Genomic DNA, 27,217 nt, shown 5'->3' with positions numbered 1-27,217 from the left:
TCTTATAATGACGTCAGATACAAAGCATTATATACTTATAATGACGTCATATGCAAACCCACAAACAAACAAACATGCATCGAAAAATTGATCGAAGAAAAAACGGCTTTAATTTCTATAAAGCAGTGAACAAAAATAAAATATATGAACTACACTTTAGCTAACAAAAATAAAAATACTCCGAATATTATAAATACTTGCAACAATATGAAAACAGGTCACCCAACCCCGAATCCAATCAAATCTTACAGGTTAATGAATAAAGCCATGAATTATAAATTGAATGGATTTTTTTCATTTGCTATTTTAGCTGCCGTCCGTTGACTTCTTATAGTATTGACCTTGCTTTGACTTTCATTCGCAAGGTCATTACTTGTTTCGGGACAATTATGCAAATCAATACTCGTTGAAGTTTTTGACTGGTCTTTAATTAAACTATTATAAATTGAATTTATTTTAAAATCCCCTTCATCTCTATTGATACTAATACCCCCATAGATAATCTTTTTTATTTCTATAATTTCTCTGAAACTTTGTAAAAGTCCTACAGACTTATCAACAATTTTTGTCTGATCAAATAAAATACTGTGGTGAGGAAAATTATACACGTGTTCCGCTATAGCGGATTAAAAATTAAAAATAATTATTATTATTATTATTTTCTTTTTAGTTTTTTTTAGTTTTTATTTTTTTTCCCTTTTTTTAGTTTTTTTTAGTTTTTAAGCTTTTTTAGTTTTTTTAGTATTTTCTTTAAGTTTTTTTGTAGTTTTTACCTTTTTTAGTTTTTCTTCTTCTTTTGTATTATTAAAAAATGATAAATAATAATAAATAAACTAAAATAAAAAACTAAAAACTAAAAACTGAAAAAGAAAATAAAAACTAAAATAAGGAAAGAAACTGAAAAATAAAAACCAAAAATTTATTTTATCATATATCAATTCAAAAACGAATGTATATACAGACCGGGACACAGGGAATATAAATGACGACCGGGACACTCAAAGAGAAATTACAGACTGGGACACAAATGACGACTGGGACGTGTGTGTCGACTGACGTCATGTTTGTGTGTCGACTGACGTCATGTTTGTCGACTATAAATGACGACTGGGACACAGGGTCACAACTACAACGGGGATGCCGGGGGGCACAGGGGTATGACAATCTATTTATATGTACAGACAATGGGACAGCGAAGAATGTTGTATATTCGCAAGTTTTACGTAGTTAAAAACATATATATATATATATATATATATATATATATATATATATATATATATATATATACACTAGCTGTTGGGGTGGCGCTTCGCGCCACTCCAACACCTAGTTGGTATTGTGTCCCCCCCAAGCCCCCCCCCCCGCGCGCGTAAGTCGTTACGCGCCATTTTAGTTTCGCGCCATTGTAGCTCTGTCCCTGTGTCCCTGTGCATATAAATAGATTGTCAGGTTTACCGACTCTTGAACATGCAACATATAATTGACCATGGGAAAAACAATCTATATTCAGATCTATACCTCATTATTCTAATTATTGCCCTTGAGCTTTGCTGATGGTGATGCTAATCGAACATTCCCTGTGTCCCCGTCGTCATTTATATATCCCCCTGTGCCCCCGCCGTCCCCGTTGTGGTTGTTTCCCTGTGTCCCGGTCGTCATTTCTGTCCCGGTGTCCCAGTCTGTATTTTCTCTTTGAGTGTCGCGGTCGTCATTTATACTCACTGTGTCCCGGTGTCCCGGTCGTCATTTTTGTCCCGGTCGTCATTTGTGTTCCGGTGTCCCGGTCTGTAATTTCTCTTTGTGTGTCCTGGTCGTCATTTATATTCCCTCTGTCTCGGTCGTCATTTGTGTCCCGGAACTTTGTTGATGGTGATTGCTAATCGAACATTCCTTGTGTCCCGGTCCCTTTCTCTTTGAGTGTCCCGGTCGTCATTTATATTCCCTATATCCCGGTTGTCATTTGTGTCCCGATGTCTCGGTCTGTAATTTCGTCAGTCGACAAACATGACGTCAGTCGACACACAAACATGACGTCACTTGACAGACACACAGACAACTTATTTTTATATATATAGAAGATATATATAGATAGATGTCCCGATGTCCCGGTCTGTAATTTCGTCAGTCGACACACAAACATGACGTCACTCGACAGATACACAGACAACTTATTTTTATATATATACTTATTTTTATATATATAGACTAGCTGATAGAACACCTAGTTGGTGGGGCGCTTCATGACCCCCCCCCCAAGCCCCCCCGCGTGCGTAAGTCGTTACGCGCCATATTAGTTGCGTGCCTTTGCAGTTGTGTCCCTGTGTCCCACCTGTGAATATATATATATATATATATATATATATATATATATATATATATATATATATATATATATATATATATATATATATATATATATATATATATATATATATATATATATATATATATATATATATATATATATATATATATATATATATATATATATATATATATATATATATATATATATATATATATATATATATATATATATATATATATATATTTTTAACTACGTAAAACTTGTGAATATACAACATTCTTGGCTGTCCCATTGTCTGTGCATATAAATAGATTGTCAGGTTTACCGACTCTTTAACATGCAACATATAATTGTCCATGGGAAAAACAATCTGTATTCAGATCTATACCTCATTATTCCAATGATTGCCCTTGAGCTTTTTTGATGGTGATTGCTAATCGAACATTCCCTGTGTCCCCGTCGTCATTTATATATCCCCCTGCGCCCCCGGCGCCCCCGTTGTTATTGTTGCCCTGTGTCCCGGTCGTCATTTGTGTCCCGGTGTCCAGTCTGTAATTTCTCTTTGAGTGTCGCGGTCGTCATTTATATTCCCTGTGTCCCGGTTTCCCGGTCGTCATTTTTGTCCCGGTCGTCATTTGTGTTCCGGTGTCCCGGTCTGTAATTTCTCTTTGAGTGTCCTGGTCGTCATTTATATTCCCTGTGTCCCGGTCGTCATTTGTGTCCCGGTGCTTTGTTGATGGTGATTGCTAATCGAATATTCCTTGTGTCCCGGTCGCTTTCTCTTTGAGTGTCCCGGTCGTCATTTATATTCCCTATGTCCCGGTGTCCTGGTTGTCATTTGTGTCCCGATGTCCCGGCCTGTAATTTCGTCAGTCGACAAACATGACGTCAGTTGACACACAAACATGACTTCACTCGACAGACACACAGACAACTTATTTTTATAAATAGACTAGCTGTTGGGGTGTCTTTTCGTGCCACTCCAGCACCTAGTTGGTGGGGGCGCTTCGCGCCCCCCCCAAGCCCCTTCGCGCGCGTAAGTCGTTACGCGCCATATTAGTTACGCGCCATTGTAGTTGTGTCCCTGTGTCCCACCTGTGAATATAGATAAAAGAGAAAAATTTCTCTTTTCGTTATAGATATACATATGTTTTTAACTACGTAAAACCTGCGAATATACAACATTCTTTGCTGTCCCATTGTCTGTGCATATAAATAGATTGTCAGGTTTACCGACTCTTGAACATGCAACATTTGTTTCCCGGTGTCCCAGTTTGTAATTTCTCTTTGAGTGTCCCGGTCGTCATTTATATTCCCTGTGTCCCGGTCGTCATTTGTGTCCCAGTGTCCCAGTCTGTAATTTCTCTTTGAGCGTCCCGTTCGTCATTTATATTCCCTGTGTCCCGGTCGTCATTTGTGTCCCGGTGTCCCGGTCTGTAATTTATCTTTGAGTGTCCCGGTCGTCATTTATATCTTCCGGTCGTTATTTGTGTCCCAGTGTCCCAGTCTGTAATTTCTCTTTGAGTGTCCCGGTCGTCATTTACATTCTCTGTGTCCCGGCTTTTAGTTTTCTTTTTCTCCTTAATTTTCAGTTTTTTTTCTTTTTTAGTTTTTTTTTCTTTTTCAGTTTTTAGTTTTTTATTTTTTTATTAGTTTTTAGTTTTTTTTCTTTTTAGTTTTTTTGTAGTTTTTACCTTTTTTAGTTTTTTTAGTTTTTTTTAGTTTTTTTTTAGTTTTTTCTTTTTTAGTTTTTAGTTTTTTACTTTTTTTGTTTTTTTTTTTTAGTTTTTTAGCTTTTTTAGTTCTTTTAGTATTTTCTTTTTAGTTTTTTTTGTAGTTTTTACCTTTTTTAGTTTTTCTTCTTTTGTATTAATCCGAAAGCCAAGGTTCAAACCTGGAGCCTCTTGGACCTAGAACCTGAAACATAACGCTTTACCAACTCAGCTACTTCGGCTTGAATATATTCGTTTTGAGCAGCTTCCTCGGGTATTGCCATTGTAGGTTCTTCAGTCATTTTACAATTAGAAATTTCTCTTTCAACGATCTTCTTACAATTAAAAATTTGTCTTTGAACGATATTCTTAAATACCTGTGTCCTGGTCGTCATTTATATCCCCTGTGTCCCGGTCGTCATTTGTGTCCCGGTATCCCAGTCTGTAATTTCTCTTTGAGTGTCCCGGTCGTCATTTATATTCCCTCTGTCCCGGTCGTCATTTGTGTCCCGGTCTGTAGAATATAGATACGTCAGTTGACAAACATGACGTCAGTCGACACACAAACATGACGTCAGTAGACAGACACACAGACAAACAACTTATCTATCTATATATAGATAGATGTTTTCAGATCTATACCTCATTATTCTAATGATTGCCTTTGAGCTCTGTTGATGGTGATTGCTAATCGAACATTCCCTGTGTCCCCGTCGTCATTTATATATCCCCCTGTGCCCCCCGGCGTCCCCGCTGTTGTTGTTTCCCTGTGTCCCGGTCGTCATTTGTGTCCCGGTGTCCCAGTCTGTAATTTCTCTTTGAGTCGTCATTTATATTCCCTGTGTCCCGGTGTCCCGGTCGTCATTTGTGTTCCGGTGTCCCGGTCTGTAATTTCTCTTTGAGTGTCCTGGTCGTCATTTATATTCCCTGTGTCCCTATAAATAGATTGTCAGGTTTACCGACTCTTGAACATGCAACATTTGTTTCCCGGTGTCCCAGTTTGTAATTTCTCTTTGAGTGTCCCGGTCGTCATTTATATTCCCTGTGTCCCGGTCTTGAATTTCTATTCAAACAATCCCTGTGTCCCGGTCGTCATTTATATATCCCGCCTGTGCCCCCGGCGTTCCCGCTGTAGTTGTGTCTCTGTGTCCCGGTCGTCATTTATATTCTCTGTGTCCCGGTCGTGATTTGTGTCTGGGTGTCCCAGTCTGTAATTTCTCTTTGAGGATCCCGGTCGTCATTTATATTCCCTGTGTCCCGGTGTCCCGGTATGTAATTTCATCAGTTGAAAAACATGACGTCAGTTAACAAGCAACTTCATGACCCATACAGCTCAATCCTTATAATGACGTCAGTCGAGACGACTACACACAGACAACTTATTTTTATATATATAGATCTTCTATCTATATATATAAAAATAAGTTGTCTGTCTGTGGATATGTGGATCAGGTGACGTCACCTGAAAAAACTGGATCAGGTGACGTCAAAACTGAAAAAACTAAAAAAAGGCAAAAACTACAAAAAAACCTAAAAACTAATAAAAAAAATAAAAAAGCTAAAAAACTAAAAAAACTATAAAGGTAAAAACCAATAAAAAACTAAAAAAAAAAACTGAAAAAACTAAAAAAAGGCAAAAACTACAAAAAAAAAACTAAAAACTAATAAAAAAAGTAAAAAAGCTAAAAAACTAAAAAAACTAAAAAAACTAAAAAAAGGTAAAAAACTAAAAAAAATAAAAAATAAAAAAAACTAAAAAAAAGGAAAAAACTGAAAAATAAGCTAAAATAAAGGTAAAAACCAATAAAAAACTAAAAAGAAAAAAAGGAAAAAACTAATAAATGACGACACTCAAAGAGAAAGCGACCAGGACAAAAGGAATGTTCGATTAGCAATCAACAAAGCACCGGGACACAGGGAGTATAAATGACGACCAGGACATAAGTAAAAAAAAAAACTATCTATATATATAAAAATAAGTTGTCTGTGGATCTGTGGATCGTGGATCAGGTGACGTCACCTGAAAAAACTGGATCAGGTGACGTCAAAACTGAAAAAACTAAAAAAAGGCAAAAACTACAAAAAAAAGGCAAAAACTACAAAAAAACTAAAAACTAATAAAAAAAGTAAAAAAGCTAAAAAACTAAAAAAACTAAAAAAACTAAAAAAACTAAAAAAAGGTAAAAAACTAAAAAAAATAAAAAATAAAAAAAAACTAAAAAAAAGGAAAAAACTGAAAAATAAGCTAACATAAAGGTAAAAACCAATAAAAAACTAAAAAGAAAAAAAGGAAAAAACTAAAAAAAATTTTCATCTAAAAAACTAAAAAAAACTAAAAAAGGTAAAAACTAAAAGAACTAAAAAAGAAAAAAATAAATGACGACACTCAAAGAGAAAGCGACCAGGACAAAAGGAATGTTCGATTAGCAATCAACAAAGCACCGGGACACAGGGAGTATAAATGACGACCAGGACATAAGTAAAAAAAAAATTAACAAAACTAAAAAGAAGGTAAAAACTACAAAAAAACTAAAAAGAAAAAAAAACTAAAAACTAATAAAAAAAATAAAAAATCTAAAAATCTAAATAAACTAAAAAAGAAAAAAAAAGGAAAAAAATAAAGGAGAAGAACAAAACTAAAAAACGAATGTATATACAGACCGGTACACCGGGATACAAATGACGACCGGGACACAGGGAATATAAATGACGACCGGGACACAGGGACACAACTACAACGGGGACACCGGGGGAAACAGGGGGATATAAATGACGACCGGGACAAAAAAACTAAAAAGAAAAAAAAACTAAAAACTAATAAAAAAACAATAAAATCTAAAAATCTAAATAAGCTAAAAAAGAAAAAAAAGGAAAAAAATAAAGGAGAAAAACAAAACTAAAAAACGAATGTATATACAGACCGGGACACCGGGATACAAATGACGACCGGGACACAGGGAATATAAATGACGACCGGGACACAACTACAACGGGGACACCGGGGGAAACAGGGGGATGTAAATGACGACCGGGACAAAAAAACTAAAAAGAAAAAAAAAACTAAAAACTAATAAAAAAACTAAAAAATCTAAAAATCTAAATAAGCTAAAAAAGAAAAAAAAGGAAAAAAATAAAGGAGAAAAACAAAACTAAAAAACGAATGTATATACAGACCGGGACACCGGGATACAAATGACGACCGGGACACAGGGAATATAAATGACGACCGGGACACAACTACAACGGGGACACCGGGGGAAACAGGGGGATGTAAATGACGACCGGGACACCGGGACAGGGAATGGTCGATTAGCAATAACCATCAACAAAGCTCAAGGGCAATCATTAGAATCATGAGGTATAGATCTGAATACAGATTGTTTTCCCATGGACCATTATATGTTGCATGTTCAAGAGTCGGTAAACCTGACAATCTATTTATATGCAAAGACAATGGGACAGCAAAGAATGTTGTATATTCGCAAGTTTTACGTAGTTAAAACCATATATATATATCTATCTATATTCACAGGTGGGACATAGGGACACAACTACAATGGCGCGTAACTATTATGGCGCGTAACGACTTACGCGCGCGGGGGGGCTTGGGGGGGGCGCGAAGCGCCCCCACCAACTAGGTGTTGGGGTGGCGCGAAGCGCCACCCCAACAGCTAGTATATATATAAAAATAAGTTGTCTGTGTGTGTTTGTGTCGAGTGACGCCATGTTTGTGTGTCGACTGACGTCATGTTTGTTGATTGACGAAATTACACACCGGGACATCGTGACACAAATGACGACCGGGACACCGGGACATCTTATATATATAAAAATAAGTTGTCTGTGCGTCGAGTGACGTCATGTTTGTGTGTCGACTGACGTCATGTTTGTTCATTGACAAAATTACACACCGGGACATCGGGACACAAATGACGACCGGGACACCGGGACATAGGGAATATAAATGACGACTGGGACACTCAAAGAGAAAGCGACCAGGACACAAGGAATGTTCGATTAGCAATCACCATTAACAAAGCACCGGGACACAAATGACGACCGGGACACAGGGAATATAAATGACGACCAGGACACTCAAAGAGAAATTACAGACCGGGACACCGGAACACAAATGACGACCGGGACACCGGGACACATGGAATATAAATGACGACCGCGACACTCAAAGAGAAATTACAGACTGGGACACCGGGACACAGGGAAACAACAACAACGGGGACGCCGGGGGGCACAGGGGGATATATAAACGACGAATGGGACACAGGGAATGTTCGATTAGCAATCACCATCAACAAAGCTCAAGGGTAAATACAGACCGGGACACCGGAACACAAATGACGACTTGGACAAAAATGACGATCGGGACACACAGGGAATATAAATGACGACCGCGACACTCAAAGAGAAATTACAGACTGGGATATCGGGACACAAATGACGACCGGGACACAGGGAAACAACAACAACGAGGACACCGGGGGGCACGGGGGGATATATAAATGACGACAGGGACACAGGGAATGTTCGATTAGCAATCACCATCAACAAAGCTCAAGGGCAATCATTAGAATAATGAGGTATAGATCTGAATACAGATTGTTTTTCCCATGGACAATTATATGTTTCATGTTCAAGAGTCGGTAAAGCTGGCAATCTATTTATATGCACAGACAATGGGACAGCCAAGAATGTTGTACATTCGCAAGTTTTACGTAGTTAAAAAAATATATATATATATCTATATTCACAGGTGGGACACAGGGACACAACTACAATGGCATGTAACTAATATGGCGCGTAACGACTTGCGCGCGCGGGGGGGCTAGGCACCAACTAGGAGTTTGGGCTTTCTGTTCTTACTTTCTCTATCAGCCGCAAGCCTGTTTTCTTGCTGTTCTTGTGATTCCTCGGCACGCTTTCTTTTCTTACTTTCTCTATCAGCCGCAAGTTTTTTGGTATAAACTCTTTGAGCAGCTTCTTCGGCTGTTGCCATTTTAGGTTCTTCAGTCATTTTACAATTAAACATTTTTCCGTCCACGATCTTCTTACAATTAAAAATTTGTCTTTGAACGATTTTCTTAAATACCTTTAATGACGTCATCGACATAACAAACATGACGACAACTAACCTCATGACGACATGATGACATGACGTCACTCGACAGACATAACCCACAAACAACTTATTTATATATATATATATATATATAGATATACTAGCTGTTGGGGTGGCGCTTCTGGCCACCCCAACACCTAGTTGGTTGGGGCGCTTGGCGCCCCCCAAGCCCCCCCGCGCGCGTGAGTCGTTACGCGCCACATTAGTTACGCGCCATTGTAATTGTGTCCCTGTGTCCCACGTGTGAATATAGAAAGATATATATATATGTTTTTAACTACATAAAACTTTCGAATATACAACATTCTTGGCTGTCCCATTGTCTGTGCATATAAATAGATTGTCAGGTTTACCGACTCTTGAACATGCAACATATAATTGTCCATGGGAAAAACAATCTGTATTCAGATCTATACCTCATTATTCTAATGATTGCCCTTGAGCTTTGTTGATGTGTCGCGGTCGTCATTTATATTCCCTGTGTCCCGGTGTCCCGGTCTTCATTTTTGTCCCGGTCGTCATTTGTGTTCCGGTGTCCCGGTCTGTAATTTCTCTTTGAGCGTCCTGGTCGTCATTTATATTCCCTGTGTCCCGGTCGTCATTTGTGTCCTGGTGCTTTGTTGATGGTGATTGCTAATCGAACATTCCTTGTGTCCCGGTCGCTTTCTCTTTGAGTGTCCCAGTCGTCATTTATATTCCCTATGTCTCGGTGTCCCGGTCGTCATTTGTGTCCCGATGTCCCGGTCTGTAATTTTGTCAGTTGACAAATATGACGTCAGTCGACACACAAACATGACATCAGTCGACACACAGACAACTATATATATATATATATATATATATATATATATATATATATATATATATATATATATATATATATATATATATATATATATATATATATATATATTATTTATATATATACTAGCTGTTGGGGTGGCGCTTCGCGCCACCCCAACACCTAGTTGGTGGGGTGCTTCGCGCCCCCCCCAAGCCCCCACGCGCGCGTAAGTCGTTACGCGCCATATTAGTTACGCGCCATTGTAGTTGTGTCCCTGTGTCCCACCTGTGAATAGAGATAGATATAAATATATGTTTTTAACTACGTAAAACATGCTAATATACAACATTCTTCGCTGTCCCATTGTCTGTGCATATAAATAGATTGTCAGGTTTACTGACTCTTGAACATGCAACATATAATTGTCCATGGGAAAAACAATCCGTATTCAGATCTATACCTCATTATTCTAATGATGTGTCCCTGTGTCCCGGTCGTCATTTACATTCCCTGTGTCTCGGTCGTCATTTGTGTCCCGGTGTCCCAGTTTGTAATTTCTCTTTGAGTGTCCCGGTCGTCATTTATATTCCCGGTGTCCCGGTCGTCATTTGTGTCCCGGTGTCCCGGTCTGTAATTTCTATTCGAACAATCCCTGTGTCCCGGTCGTCATTTATATATCCCGCCTGTGCCCCCGGCGTCCCCTCATTTTACAATTAAACATTTTTCCGTGAACAAATGTCTTAAATATCGTGAATGACGTCACCGTCAAAGCAAAAATGACGACAGCTAATTTCATGACGTCAGTCAACACAGAAACATGACGTCACCTGATCCACAGACCGACAGACAGACAACTTATTTATATATATATACTAGCTGTTGGGGTGGCGCTTCGCGCCACCCCAACACCTAGTTGGTGGGGGCGCTTCGCGCCCCCCCCCAAGCCCCCCCGCGCGCGTAAGTCGTTACGCGCCATAATAGTTACGCGCCATTGTAGTTGTGTCCCTATGTCCCACCTGTGAATATAGATATATATATATATATATATATATATATATATATATATATATATATATATATATATATATATATATATATATATATATATATATATGTGGTTTTAACTACGTAAAACTTGCGAATATACAACATTCTTTGCTGTCCCATTGTCTTTGCATATAAATAGATTGTCAGGTTTACCGACTCTTGAACATGCAACATATAATGGTCCATGGGAAAACAATCTGTATTCAGATCTATACCTCATGATTCTAATGATTGCCCTTGAGCTTTGTTGATGGTGATTGCTAATCGACCATTCCCTGTCCCGGTGTCCCGGTCGTCATTTACATCCCCCTGTTTCCCCCGGTGTCCCCGTTGTAGTTGTGTCCCTGTGTCCCGGTCGTCATTTATATTCCCTGTGTCCCGGTCGTCATTTGTATCCCGGTGTCCCGGTCTGTATATACATTCGTTTTTTAGTTTTGTTTTTCTCCTTTATTTTTTTCCTTTTTTTTTTAGCTTATTTAGATTTTTAGATTTTTTAGTTTTTTTATTAGTTTTTAGTTTTTTTTCCTTTTTAGTTTTTTTGTCCCGGTCGTCATTTATATCCCCCTGTTTCCCCCGGTGTCCCCGTTGTAGTTGTGTCCCTGTGTCCCGGTCGTCATTTATATTCCCTGTGTCCCGGTCGTCATTTGTATCCCGGTGTACCGGTCTGTATATACATTCGTTTTTTAGTTTTGTTTTTCTCCTTTATTTTTTTCCTTTTTTTTTCTTTTTTAGTTTATTTAGATTTTTAGATTTTTTAGTTTTTTTATTAGTTTTTAGTTTTTTTTTCTTTTAGTTTTTTTGTAGTTTTTACCTTCTTTTTAGTTTTGTTAATTTTTTTTTTACTTATGTCCTGGTCGTCATTTATACTCCCTGTGTCCCGGTGCTTTGTTGATTGCTAATCGAACATTCCTTTTGTCCTGGTCGCTTTCTCTTTGAGTTTCGTCATTTATTTTTTTCTTTTTTAGTTCTTTTAGTTTTTACCTTTTTTAGTTTTTTTTAGTTTTTTAGATGAAAATTTTTTTTAGTTTTTTCCTTTTTTTCTTTTTAGTTTTTTATTGGTTTTTACCTTTATTTTAGCTTATTTTTCAGTTTTTTCCTTTTTTTTAGTTTTTTACCTTTTTTTAGTTTTTTTAGTTTTTTTAGTTTTTTAGCTTTTTTACTTTTTTTATTAGTTTTTAGTTTTTTTTTGTAGTTTTTGCCTTTTTTTAGTTTTTTCATTTTTTTTTTTAGTTTTTTATTGGTTTTTACCTTTATTTTAGCTTATTTTTCAGTTTTTTCCTTTTTTTTAGTTTTTTTTAGTTTTTAGTTTTTTTAGTTTTTTACCTTTTTTTAGTTTTTTTAGTTTTTTTTAGTTTTTTAGCTTTTTTATTTTTTTATTAGTTTTTAGTTTTTTTTGTAGTTTTTGCCTTTTTTTAGTTTTTTTAGTTTTTTAGCTTTTTTATTAGTTTTTAGTTTTTTTTTGTAGTTTTTGCCTTTTTTTAGTTTTTTTAGTTTTTTAGCTTTTTTATTTTTTTTATTAGTTTTTAGTTTTTTTTTGTAGTTTTTGCCTTTTTTTAGTTTTTTCAGTTTTGACGTCACCTGATCCAGTTTTTTCAGGTGACGTCACCTGATCCATCCACAGACAGACAGACAGACCGGGACACCGGGACACAGGGAATATAAATGACGACAGGGAACCTCAAATAGAAATTAGAGACTGGGACACTTGGACACAAATCACGACCGGGACACAGGGAATGTAAATGACGACCGGGACACAGGGACACAACTACAACTGGGACGCCGGGGGCATAGGCGGGATATATAAATGACGACCGGGACACAGGGATTTTTCGAATAGAAATTACAGACCGGGACACCGGGACACAAATGACGACCGGGACACAGGGAATATAAATGACGACCGGGACACTCAAAGAGAAATTACAAACTGGGACACCGGGACACAAATGACGACCGGGACACAGGGAATATAAATGACGACCGGGACACAGGTACACATCATTAGAATAATGAGGTATAGATCTGAATACGGATTGTTTTTCCCATGGACAATTATATGTTGCATGTTCAATAGTCAGTAAACCTGACAATCAATTTATATGCATAGACAATGGGACAGCGAAGAATGTTGTATATTCGCATGTTTTACGTAGTTAAAAACATATATATATATATATATATATATATATATATATATATATATATATATATATATATATATATATATATATATATATATATATATATATCTATTCACAGGTGGGACACAGGGACACAACTACAATGGCGCGTAACGACTTACGCGCGAGGGGGGCTTGGGGGGGGGGGGCGCGAAGCGCCCCACCAACTATATGTTGGGATGGCGCGAAGTGCCACCCCAACAGCTAGTATATATATATATATATATTATATATTATATATGTATATATTATATATTTATTTGTCCCGTTCAAAAGTGAAAAATCGGTATCTGGCTATTTTCTCAAAAAATTAAAAATGTCGAGCTTTTGATTTGGGCTGCGGACAATCGACTTTGTCATTTAGGTTTGATAAAATCTACTATCTTCTGCCTCAAATGTTGCGTTCTATTACTATGATTAAATAAAAAAAAACAAGTTTTTTTTTAACGGAAAGTAAGGAGAGACATTAAAACTGAAAACGAATAGAAATTACTTCGTATATGAAACGGGCTGCTTTCTCATCAACTCCCCTCTCTTTCCGCTTTACTGTTTTAAAAAGTAGAGATAAGAGGAAGAGTCAAACTTTAGCATAAAGAGCGGGGCGTTGATGAGGAAGCACCCCCTTTCATATGCGAATTCGCTCCTTACTTTCCGTTAAAAAAACTTGTTTTTTTTATTTAATTTCTGAACGTTTTTGAATCAATGCATGTTTTGACTTTGGCTATTTATATTTTTTTTTGGCTAAATGGTTTTCTCATAATTTTGATCGGATTATTTTGAGAAAAAAGAGCGGGGGAGGAAGCCTAGTTGCCCTCCGCTGTTTTCGGTAATTAAAAAGGCAACTAGAACTTTTAATTTTTTACGAATCTTTTTATTAGTAAAAGATATATGTAACTTATAAATTAGCTTACGTTAAGAACTTTTTTATTCTCATGTTTTTATTACATATATGAGGGGGTTCGCCCCCTCGTCAGTACCTCACTCTTTACACTAAAGCTTAAATTTTGTCCCAATTCATTAAGAATAACCCCTGAATGACAAAAGCCATAGAATAAATAGTTGAAATTACTAAAAATACTTTAGCGTAAAGAGCGATGTATTAGGAGGAGGTGAGCCCCTCATATGGGTAATAATTTCTGTTCGTTTTAAGTTTTAATGCTGCTCCTTACTTCAAGCTGAAAAAAACTTTTTCATATTTATTTTTTCATTATTTTTTGTAATAATGCTAGTAAATCCTGCGCTCCCTTCATGGAAACTTTCTTCCCCCATGACAAATTCCTCGATGGAAAGTTCCCCCAGCATATCCCCCTCTTCTTATCCTCTCCCCCAACCAAAAAATCCTCCTGAAAACGCCTTTACACTTCCCAATAACCATTACTATATGTAAGCACTGGTCAAAGTATGTAACTTGTAGTCCCTCCCACGAGGACTGTGGGGAGTAAGTCGCCCCAAAGACATAGTTATAAGGTTTTTCGACTACGATGAATAAAATGGCTATCTCAGAATTTAATCCGTTGACTTTGGGAAAATAATTAGCGTGGGAGGGAGCCTAGGTGCCCTCCAATTTTTTTGGTCTCTTAAGAAGAGCACTAGAACTTTTCATTTCCGTTAGAATGAGCCCTCTCGCAACATTCTAGGCCAACTGGGTCGATACGATCACCCCTGGGAAAAAAACAAAAACAAATAAACACGCATCCGTGACCTGCCTTCTGGCAAAAAATACAAAATTTCACATTTTGCAGATAGGAGCTTGAAACTTCTACAATAGGGTTCTCTGACACGCTGAATCTGATGTTATGATTTTAGGGGGTGTTTCCCCCTATGTTCTAAAATAACGCAAATTTTCTCATGCTCGTAACTTTTGATGGGTAAGACTAAACTTGATGAAACTTATAAAAATGGACTTAACTTATATATTTAAAATATTCGATTCTTTTGTTGTAGCTATTGGTATCAAAATTCCATTTTTCAGAGTTTTGGTTACTATTGAGCCGGGTCGCTCCTTACTACAGTTCGTTACCACGAAATGTTTGATTATATGCACATTTTGTCTTTTAGCAAAAATACAAGTCAAGAAGAAATAAATACAGGTGATTCGAATGATCTGATAGATAGTGCTACATCAGACGACAAAACAGAAGAAAGCTGTGAAGAAGATCTACCAGCCGGTTGGGAAAGACATGAAGGTAAAGAATAGTTAAAAGAGAACTTAGAAGTGACTGTTTATAATAATATCTGATATCAGTTTTCTTCTCTCCTTGTTGGAACCAAGAAAAGCTGACTAAAACCCCATTAAGACTATTGATTTCTAATGTTAGCCCATGCTGATGGGTGCTTAAGCTTTTAGTACAACTTCTTTGATAAGAAGGGGAGGGGGTTTTCTCCTATTCTCTTATAAGGAACCAAGTTTTGTATGTTGGGACATTGTTGGACAAATTGTTATATGTCTGAATAACTAGAGGAAAACAATAAAAATTATTTTAGGTAACATGTCAGGGTATAGGCTAGATTTCCCTGCTAATGTCTAGATTTAGAAAAATACAATTAGAACCGCAAAATTAAAAAATCTACAATTTAGAAACTCCTTTATACTCAAAAAAGTAATGGTATATGAAGAAGACGTCACGTCAGCCTTTACCAACTTCGTTTCTGAGATAGGGCAGAAGACAATTGACGTGGTTCCTGCTTTAAAAACAGATTATGGATTTTAATCCCCCTCCTAGTTTTCATTTGATGGGCTTCATTCCGCTGTCTGAACAAGACTTATTGATTGAAGTAAATGGACTGATGGTTTTTTTGTCACGCTATTTTGATGGTGTACCGACAAAAATAATATGGGAGTTTTCTGAATGTTTACGATTTGGCTTCAGACTGGGTTATTCAGCTGATATTGTGTCTCTTTTCGATTTCGATGGATTTTGATTTCGTCTTCGATTTCATGAAGCATTTCGATTTAATAAAGCTATCGAAAATGGAAAATTAGCTGTAACCTTTTTTATTAGATATTATTAAACCTTTTGACTACATGGATTATGAAACTATTTTCGGAAAACTAAATGATATTGGAATGAGTGATCAGATCCTACCGTGATTTTGAAGTTACCTCCAATAACAGATAGCTGTTTGTGGGTGATGAGGATTCTCATACTGGGACGGTAAATTGTGGGATTGCACAAGGCTCGATTTTGGGACCTTTAATGTTCATAATTTCTGCTAGAAATCTACAATTTGGTTTCATTTTTATCACTGCCTCCAGGAGGGTGGTGTAAACTTTATTACAAGTATAAATATGCACTATCAATGCTTCGGGAAGATTTTTTCCCAGTCTTCACTCACGATTTTACTGTTGTATGCCCAGATTTAAATAAAACGTCCCTTGTGGATAAATACACAGATATTGTGTTGTGGTTCAAATTTATACGTGTATGGATTCTAATCTTATGTGTATTAATGCCAAAAAGTCACTTTGGTATTTCATTCGCGTACTGGTTAAGGTTTTTCTGGCGTTCTTGGAGTTGAGACATCAATCAGATCATTTTAGATCTGATGATCGTGATGTAAAGCATCTTTGTTCGATATTGTATGAAGTCAAGGCCATACCCAGGATTTATGTTCCGGGGGAGAGGTTACACAAAACTTTAAAATTGCATCAAAATGTGCACTTTATTACGTGTTTACAACATTCGCAGTTGTAACCCCCCCCCCCCCCCATCTGGAAACGGTCTGGTATGAAGTTATTCAATTCATTTAATTTAACAAATATCCAGTGTAGCGAGTACTATGTTATTGGTACTAAGGCAGGGATTAGCTCGTTTTGCCTTGAGTCAGGACATGTTGTCATCGAGTCAAGTTTTTGAGCTGGTTTTGTCATCGACTCAGTCCACAGTGCGGACTTCATTCATTTTGCACTGAACGAGGAATAAGCCAGTTTTCGTGCCAATTTCTCAAAATTTTCTAGCTTGGATCTTGATTATTGTGAAGAGACAAGTCGTTGCTTGTTTTTGTGCCGCGCATATAAAATGTTCACACAATAAGATATATATGGAAAATGTCAATCTATAAAACCACTGGTTCAAATAACTGCACAAAAGAAACTGCAATATATTTCTGCTGCTGAAGTGATAGTCTCTTGGATTAAAAGATCGTTGATATTCTTTCTTCTTAGTCTAGTGTGTTGTTTATTTGCTAGGTTGTGTTGCAGGAAGTAAACGAGGAAGAATGCGACGGTGAAAGCTGGATAGGCTGATTTTATATATTTTGAAAAATAGCTCGGAAGAAAATCATGAAAAAAGAAGAAAAGTAAAGGCACTAAAAGTTCAAGAAGGATTTATTTCAACCAACAAATTTGGAATAAATAGCCGTGAATAGACCCTTTTTTCGTAAGGACTGGGGTTTGAATTGCTGATTATTTGGTTTGAACGGGAGTCAAAACCGCGACCCAGCTCTAAATGGGTACTCGGAGAAATCGGGGGAAGGTAAACAGGAAGGGTGTGCAAAAATACATGATGGCAGGCTTCGAACCTGGAAGCCTTTATCACTGGGAAAAAAGGAAAAACATATTTTGGATAAATTAAAATCTATATATATATATATACTAGCTGTTGGGGTGGCGCTTCGCGCCACCCCAACACCTAGTTGGTGGGGGCGCTTCGCGCCCCCCCAAGCCCCCCCGCGCGCGTAAGTCGTTACGCGCCATAATAGTTACGCACCATTCTAGTTGTGTCCCTATGTCCCACCTGTGAATATAGATATATATATATATATATATATATATATATATATATATATATATATATATATATATATATATATATATATATATGTATATATATATATATATATATATATATATATATATATATATATATATATATATATATATATATATATATATATATATATATATATATATATATATATGGTTTTAACTACGTAAAACTTGCGAATATACAACATTCTTTGCTGTCCCATTGTCTTTGCATATAAATAGATTGTCAGGTTTACCGACTCTTGAACATGCAACATATAATGGTCCATGGGAAAACAATCTGTATTCAGATCTATACCTCATGATTCTAATGATTGCCCTTGAGCTTTGTTGATGGTGATTGCTAATCGACCATTCCCTGTCCCGGTGTCCCGGTCGTCATTTATATCCCCCTGTTTCCCCCGGTGTCCCCGTTGTAGTTGTGTCCCTGTGTCCCGGTCGTCATTTATATTCCCTGTGTCCCGGTCGTCATTTGTATCCCGGTGTCCCGGTCTGTATATACCGGTTTTATAGTTTTGTTTTTCTCCTTTATTTTTTTCCTTTTTTTTTCTTTTTAGTTTATTTAGATTTTTAGATTTTTTAGTTTTTTTATTAGTTTTTAGTTTTTTTTTCTTTTTAGTTTTTTTGTAGTTTTTACCTTCTTTTAGTTTTGTTAGTTTTTTTTTTTACTTATGTCCTGGTCGTCATTTATACTCCCTGTGTCCCGGTGCTTTGTTGATTGCTAATCGAACATTCCTTTTGTCCTGGTCGCTTTCTCTTTGAGTGTCGTCATTTATTTTTTTCTTTTTTAGTTCTTTTAGTTTTTACCTTTTTTAGTTTTTTTTAGTTTTTTAGATGAAAATTTTTTTTAGTTTTTTCCTTTTTTTCTTTTTAGTTTTTTATTGGTTTTTACCTTTATTTTAGCTTATTTTTCAGTTTTTTCCTTTTTTTTAGTTTTTTTTTATTTTTTATTTTTTTTAGTTTTTTACCTTTTTTTAGTTTTTTTTTATTTTTTTTAGTTTTTTAGCTTTTTTACTTTTTTTATTAGTTTTTAGTTTTTTTGTAGTTTTTGCCTTTTTTTAGTTTTTTCATTTTTTTTTTTAGTTTTTTATTGGTTTTACCTTTATTTTAGCTTATTTTTCAGTTTTTTCCTTTTTTTTAGTTTTTTTTTAGTTTTTAGTTTTTTTAGTTTTTTACCTTTTTTTAGTTTTTTTAGTTTTTTTAGTTTTTTAGCTTTTTTATTTTTTTTATTAGTTTTTAGTTTTTTTTGTAGTTTTTGCCTTTTTTTAGTTTTTTTAGTTTTTTAGCTTTTTTATTAGTTTTTAGTTTTTTTTGTAGTTTTTTCCTTTTTTTAGTTTTTTTCTTTTTAGTTTTTTTGTAGTTTTTACCTTCTTTTAGTTTTGTTAGTTTTTTTTTTTTACTTATGTCCTGGTCGTCATTTATACTCCCTGTGTCCCGGTGCTTTGTTGATTGCTAATCGAACATTCCTTTTGTCCTGGTCGCTTTCTCTTTGAGTGTCGTCATTTATTTTTTTCTTTTTTAGTTCTTTTAGTTTTTACCTTTTTTAGTTTTTTTTAGTTTTTTAGATGAAAATTTTTTTTAGTTTTTTCCTTTTTTTCTTTTTAGTTTTTTATTGGTTTTTACACTTTTTTTGTAGTTTTTGCCTTTTTTTAGTTTTTTTAGTTTTTAGATTTTTTATTTTTTTTATTAGTTTTTAGTTTTTTTTTGTAGTTTTTGCCTTTTTTTAGTTTTTTCAGTTTTGACGTCACTTGATCCAGTTTTTTCAGGTGACGTCACCTGATCCACAGATCCACACACAGACAACTTATTTTTATATATATAGATATATATATATATATATATATATATATATATATATATATATATATATATATATATATATATATATATATATATATATATATATATATATATATATAAACACATATATGTATCTATATATATATATATAAATAAGTTGTCTGTGTCTGTGTGGGTCTGTCTGTTGGGTGACGTCATGTTTGTGTGTCGACTGACGTCTTGTTTTCGACTGACGGAATTATAGACCGGGACATCGGGACACAAATGACGACCGGGACACCGGCACATCTATCTATATATATATAAATAAGTTGTCTGTCTGTGTGTCTGTCTGTGGATCAGGTGACGTCATGTTTCTGTGTCGGCTGACGTCATGAAGATAGTTGTCGTCATTTTTGCTATGACGGTGACGTCATTAAAGATATTTAATGTTTAATGTTTAAGATCTATTAATGTTTAAGTTTAAAATGACTGATGAACTTACAATGGCAAAAGCTGATGAAGATGCTCAAAGAGTCTATGCCAAAAAACTTGCTGCTGATAGAGAAAGTCAGAAAAGAAAGCGTGCCGAGGAATCAAAAGAACAGCAAGGAAACAGGCTTGAGGCTAAAGAACGCAAAACCGCGCAGTTAGATGAAGATCCACCTGGACAGCGAGAGTCAAAACATATCAAAACTGAAAATGATAGCGATGATGATTGGGTTTGGGATTTTGACTCGGATAAGGTCATCAATGCCTACCAGATTTTAGTTAAAAAAACAAAGGTTCGGCGATATGTATTTCATAGTGAAGCTGAAAAATAAAGAAGAAAACTGAAAAAAGAAAAAATGTAAAAAACTAAAAAATACTAAAAAGAAAAAACACTCAAAGAGAAATTACAGACCGGGACACAAATGACGACCGGGACAGAGGGAATATAAATAACGACCGGGACACTCAAAGAGAAATTACAGACTGGGATACCGGGACACAAATGACGACCGGGACACAGGGAATATAAATGACGACCAGGACACAGGTATTTAAGAATATCGTTCAAAGACAAATTTTTAATTGTAAGAAGACCGTTGAAAGAGAAATTTCTAATTGTAAAATGACTGAAGAACCTACAATGGCAACGGTACCACCATCGAAGTAGATAACCAGTGGGTTGTTCGATATTCCCCATTAGTGCGAAATGTCAACCCCAAGTCAAATTCGTGCATTGTTTGGCATCATTTTAACAACTTGCTCTCCATCAGCTCCTACAGAGTTATGGGAAAAATATAAGTCAAAAATGTCCGAAGATATACTCCATCGAAAACAGTTAGAGACGTCAGATATGACTTTTGATTTTACATCAGAAATTTATAACTACACTTTAGTTATTATAGAAGATTTGTGCGTACGTATGGCAAACAAACCTCTTCAGGATTTGGGAATGCCTTCACCTAACCGTATCGCTGCTGTTTCGACATGTGTAGAATTGGATCGTGAAAAAAGTTACAGTACGAATGATCTATTGTCGTATGTACAAAATAACATTTCCAAGTTAACGTCGGAACAAAAAGACATTTATGATACGATAGACTCAATTTCAGGACGTATACAACTACCTGCTGATTTCTGTAATTTAGTGACGTCCAAAAATTAATTGATTGAAAAAGTATTTCCGAATATTCTAAAAAATTATAAAAATAATAAATGGCTAAGTGAAAGAGTGATTCTCGCACCCAAAAATATAGACGTCCACGAAATCAACAATATTGTTTTGACCAAGATTCGAGACCAGGCAGACCTTTACAAGTCAGTCGACACAGTTTTGGAACCAAATGAAGCGGTTAATTATCCATCTGAATTTTTAAATTCCATAGATCTTTCAGGGTTTCCACCACACGTGCTACAACTAAAAATAGGCGTACCAATAATACTTTCAAGAAATATCAACCCACCAAAGCTTTGCAATGGCACGCGACTTGCCGTAAAAAAAACAATGGAAAACCTAATAGAGGCCACAATCTTGACAGGGCCTTTTGAGGGTGAGGCTGTTCTTATTCCTCGCATTCCCATGATTCCAACGGATCTGCCTTTTCAATTTAAAAGATTGCAATTCCCAATTCGATTAGCATTTGCAATCACCATTAACAAAGCTCAAGGTCAATCATTAGAAAAATGTGGTATAGATCTTAATACTGATTGTTTTTCCCATGGACAATTGTGCGTTGCATGTTCGAGGGCCGGTAAACCTGACAATCTATTTATATGCAGCGACAATTGGACAGCGAAAAATGTTGTATATTCGCAAGTTTTACGCAGTTAATTTGTATTGTATCTACCTATTTATCTATCTATATAAAAACGAGTTGTGTGTATGCATGTTTCTTTGTTTGTAAAAAGAGCGTTTGCATATGACGTCATTATTAGTACATACGGCTTTGTATATGCACAGACAATGGGAAAGCCAAGAATGTTGTATATTCGCAATTTTTACGTAGTTTAACTCCTGCAGACGAAATGAATGCTTGCCTGAAAAATTCTAATTTATGGGCACACGTAAAAATATTAAAATTAACTACAAATATGCGTGTCCGATTGCAAAACGATGACTCTGGTCAAACATTTTCAGATCAATTGCTGGCAATTGGAAACGGAAAGCTCCCAGTAGTGGGAAAGCCAAAAATGTTGTATATTCGCAATTTTTACGTAGTTTGAAACACATATATAAATCTATCTATATTCACAGGTGGGACACAGGGACACAACTACAATGGCGCGTAACTAATATGGTGCGTAACGACTTACGCGCGCGGGGGGGCTTGGGGGGCGCGAAGCGCCCCACCAACTAGGTGTTGGGGTGGCGCGAAGCGCCACTCCAACAGCTAGTAGGGAATATAAATGACGACCGGGACACTCAAAGAGAAAGCGACCGGGATACAAGGAATGTTCGATTAGCAATCACCATCAACAAAGCACCGGGACACAAATGACGACCGGGACACAGGGAGTATAAATGACGACCAGGACATGAGTAAAAAAAACTAAAAAAAACTAAAAAAAGGTAAAAACTACAAAAAAAACTAAAAAGAAAAAAAAAACTAAAAACTAATAAAAAACTAAAAAAGCTAAAAAACTAAAAAAGAAAAAAAAATAAAAAAAGGAAAAAAAATGAAAAATAAAGTAGAAAAACAAAACTAAAAAAAATAAAAATAAAAAAAAACTAAAAAGAAAAAAAGGGGAAAAATACGAAAATTTATTTCATCATATACCATTTCAAAAACGAATGTATATACAGACCGGGACACCGGGATACAAATGACGACCGGGACACAGGGAATATAAATGACGACCGGGACACGGACACAACTACAACGGGGACGCCGGGGGGCACAGGGGGATATATAAATGACGACGGGGACACACGGAATGTTCGATTAGCGATCACCATCAACAAAGCTCAAGGGCAATCATTAGAATCATGAGGTATAACTAAAAAAACTAAAAAATAGGGTAAAAAACTAAAAACTAAAAAAAAGACCAATTCAAAAACGAATGTATATACAGACCGGGACACCGGGACACAAATGACGACCGGGACACCGGGACACAAGGAATATAAATGACGCCCGGGATACTCAAAAAGAAATCACAGACTGGGACACCGGGACACAAATGACGACCGGGACACAGGGACACAACTACAACGGGAACGCCGGGGGGCACAGGGAATTGTCGATTAGCAATCACCATCAATAAAGCTCAAGGGCAATCATTAGAATCATGAGGTATAGATCTGAATACGGATTGTTTTCCCATGGACCATTATATGTTGTATGTTCAAGAGTCGGTAAACCTGACAATCTATTTATATGCACAGACAATGCAACAGCAAAGAATGTTGTATATTCGCAAGTTTTACGTAGTTAAAACCATATATATATATATATATATATATATATATATATATATATATATCTATATTCACAGGTGGGACATAGGGACACAACTACAATGGCGCGTAACTAATATGGCGCGTAACGACTTACGCGCGGGTTTTTGACAAAAAAAGAAGGAAACTTATATGAGATAAACTATGGTGGTTGTTATTAAATAAAAATGTAGGCTTGATTATATCTTCCGAGTGTGAAGCGGAAATATTGGTACTTTTATTGTTGTCTGCAGGAAAGTATTTTGTTTTATTTTGCAGACTTTGCTTTCTTGTTGATACCTATTTTTTCAATTATTTACATTTTTATCTTAATTATAATCGAGAGACAATTTTGTCTGTGAATTTTTGCAAGTAGGCATTAAACACTTAAGGGAACCTGGAAAATCGGCCATCCAAATTGCTGCACAGTATGATACATAAAATTGAATGATAAATTAAGTATTCATTTAAAAGTACCCTCAGACAAATATGCTTCCACTATCGAAGTGTGCTTAGTTGCCTTGGTGTTTTGGTTCCGTTAGTTCTCTAGATATTATACTGTAATTCGGTTGGCATGGTGCTCCTATGTAGGATTTTCCTTCGATAAAATACCAAAAATTTAACAGACCAAGACTTTGACAGATGTATCTTTCTAAATTATAGAAAAAATCACACTAATATCCGGGCACGACCGCAAAAAAGTGAAAAAATGAGAAATGAAAACAATTATAACTGCAAGACAATTACTATTAAGTCTGGTCTCATCCCTCAAATTTGCAGATCCTAGGTAGCAAGAATTAAAAAAAAAGAAGGGCCAAAGATGAGAAGCTGTTTTCAGCAAATGTAATAAGCCCTCCACGAACATCATCTTGGTGGGGCTAGATTATGCAAAAGCTGGGAAAAAGTCTTGCACCAGAGAAGCCGGAGGGAATTTTTTACTGCATAAACAAGATAATTAACATATACTAAGAATAGTATAGGACCTAACTTTAATTATTCCCAAATCTAAGATACTAATTTTCACTGGCGGTTCTGGCCTCCTTGTACCAGGGACATAATCTTAACTAGCGCCCCTTCCCTCCAGCCTCCCAAAAACTCTCATGCCGAATTTTACCTAAATTATCATTTATTGAAAAAATTATAGTTTTTAAATCTGACTTTTCTTACATTAGCCTCTGCAAAACTACTATCTCCCCCCAATTGATTTCTATTAATTCTTCGTGTTCTATGCTCATTAATTTTATATCATTTAGTCGCTCCTGGTCAACATTCGATCTGAGGCACGTTAATAATAATGTGGCCACCGACGGTGCAATCTCTAATAATATTTGATAGATAATTCTTACCTTTGCGAAGAGTCCTTCATCTCTGTATCGCAGGTTAATTCTAAAACATCTACATGTTTATCAAACAGTTCGTGGTAACGAACTGTAGTAAGGAGCGACCCGGCTCAATAGTAAACGAAACTCTAAAAAACGGAATTTCAATGCTAAAAGATATATCAAAAGAATCAGATTTTTATGCTGATTTTAAATACATAAGTTTCATAAAATTTAGTCTTTGTCATCAGAAGTTACGAGCCTGAGAAAATTTGCCTTATTTTATAAAATAGGGGGTAAAACCCCCTAAAAGTCATAGGATCTTAACGAAAATCGCACCATCGGATTCAGCGTATCAGAGAACCCTATAAAAACAAATTCAAGGTCCAATCTACAAAAATGTGGAATTTCGTATTTTTTGCCAGAAGACAAATCACGGGTGCGTGTTTATTTGTTTTTTTTTTCCCCAGGGGTCATCGTATCGACCAAGTGGTCCTAGAATGTCGCAAGAGGGCTCATTCTAACGGAAATGAAAAGTTCTAGTGCCCTTTTTAAGTGACCAAAAAAATTGGAGGGCACCTAGGCCCCCTCCCACGCTCATTTTTTACGAAAGTCAACGGATCAAAATTTTGAGATAGCCATTTTGTTCCGCATAGTCTAAAACCATAATAACTATGTCTTTGGGGATGACGTACCCCCCACAGTCCCTGGGAGAGGGGCTGCAAGTTACAAACTTTGGCCAATGTTTACATACAGTAATGGTTACTGGGAAGTGTACCGACGTTATCAGGGGGATTTTTTTGGTTTGGGTGTGGGGTTCAGGGGAGGGGGCTATATGGGAGGATCTTTTCTTGGAGGAATATTTCATGGGGGAAGAGAAATTCAATCAAAAGGGCGCAGGACTTTCTAGCATTACTATAAAAAAACAAACAATGAAAATATAAACATGAAGAAGTTTTTTCAATTGAAAGTAACGAGAAGCATCAAAACTTAAAACGAACAGAGATTATTACGCATATGAGGGGTTCTAAAAATACTTTAGCATAAAGAGCGAGGTATTTAGGAGGAGATAAATACTTCACTCTTTATGCTAAAAAATTTTTAAGTAATTTCAACTATTTATTCTACGGCCTTTCTGATTCAGGGGTCATTCTTAAAGAATTGGGACAAAACAAGATTTAGTGTGAAGAGCGAGGTATTAACGAGGGGACCAACCCCCTCATATATATAATCAAAAATATAAGAATATAAAAGTTTGTTAAGTAAGTTAATTCTTAAGTTGCGTATTTTTTTACTAATAAAAACGTTCGTTAAAAATTAAAAGATCTAGTTGCCTTTTTAAGTAACCGAAAAATTGGAGGACAACTAGGGCTCCTTCCCCACCCCTTATTTCTCAAAATCGTCTGATCAAAACTAAGAGAAAGCCATTTAGCCAAAAAAAGAATTAATATGCAAATTTCATTTTAATAATTTATGTACGGAGAGCCAAAATCAGACATGCCATAATTCAAAAACTTTCAGAAATTAAATAAAAAAAAACAAGTTTTTTGAAATGAAAGTAAGGAGCGACATTAAAACTTAAAACGAACAGAAATTACTCCTTATATGAAAGGGATTTTTCCTCCTCGACGCCCCGCTCCTTGCGCTAAAGTTTGATTCTTTCTCGCAACTCTACTTTTTAAAACAATAAAAAACTTTAGCGCAAGGAGCGGGGCGTCGAGGAGGAAAAACCCCTTTCATATAAGGAGTAATTTCTGTTCGTTTTAAGTTTTAATGTCGCTCCTTACTTTCATTTCAAAAAAACTTTTTTTTTTATTTAAGTAATTTTTAAGACCAAACCTCCTTTCTATTTACAGAATTCAACAAATGAAAATATGGAGAAAGTGAGTAGAATGTTTTATGACAAAGTAGTGGGCAAAATGTAAAAAAGCAACATGCTTTAAATTATTTAGAAATCTGAATATTTGGACTTCACGTCCGAAAGCTTTTATCAACTCAAAAAACAAGAATATAATAAAAACAAAGGATAAGTGTTTCGAGTTTGATAAGATATTTCAAACTCCAATTGTATCAGATACAACATAATTTATCATTATGTTGTGTGTGTTCGTGCTATTTGCATTCTGATATTAGAAGTTAATAAAATGTTCGTTTTGTCTATTGTTTTTTTTCTTTATATGTTTTGTTTGATGTAGCTTAATTTGTTTATTTTTTCCCCGTTGATAAAGAAAAGCGGACTTGAAATAGAAACG

At 35.8% G+C, this 27,217-nt stretch overlaps 1 protein-coding gene across 2 annotated transcripts in view; it reads left to right on the top strand.

Annotated features, from left to right (window-relative positions):
* Positions 1 to 27,217, top strand: part of LOC136037822 (protein Fe65 homolog) — a 190,539-nt gene that overhangs the window by 74,201 nt on the left and 89,121 nt on the right. For both annotated transcript variants that reach the window (XM_065720661.1, XM_065720670.1), the window contains exon 5: positions 15,233 to 15,360. In XM_065720661.1, the coding sequence (XP_065576733.1) occupies positions 15,233 to 15,360 (128 nt within the window). The remainder of the gene's footprint in view (positions 1 to 15,232; positions 15,361 to 27,217) is intronic.

The sequence above is a fragment of the Artemia franciscana genome, chromosome 2 (assembly GCF_032884065.1).
Source record: "Artemia franciscana chromosome 2, ASM3288406v1, whole genome shotgun sequence".
In the NCBI taxonomy this organism is placed as follows: Eukaryota; Metazoa; Arthropoda; class Branchiopoda; order Anostraca; family Artemiidae; genus Artemia; species Artemia franciscana.
Note: the sequence above shows the minus strand (reverse complement) of the source record. Positions and strands in the feature narration are given on the sequence as shown.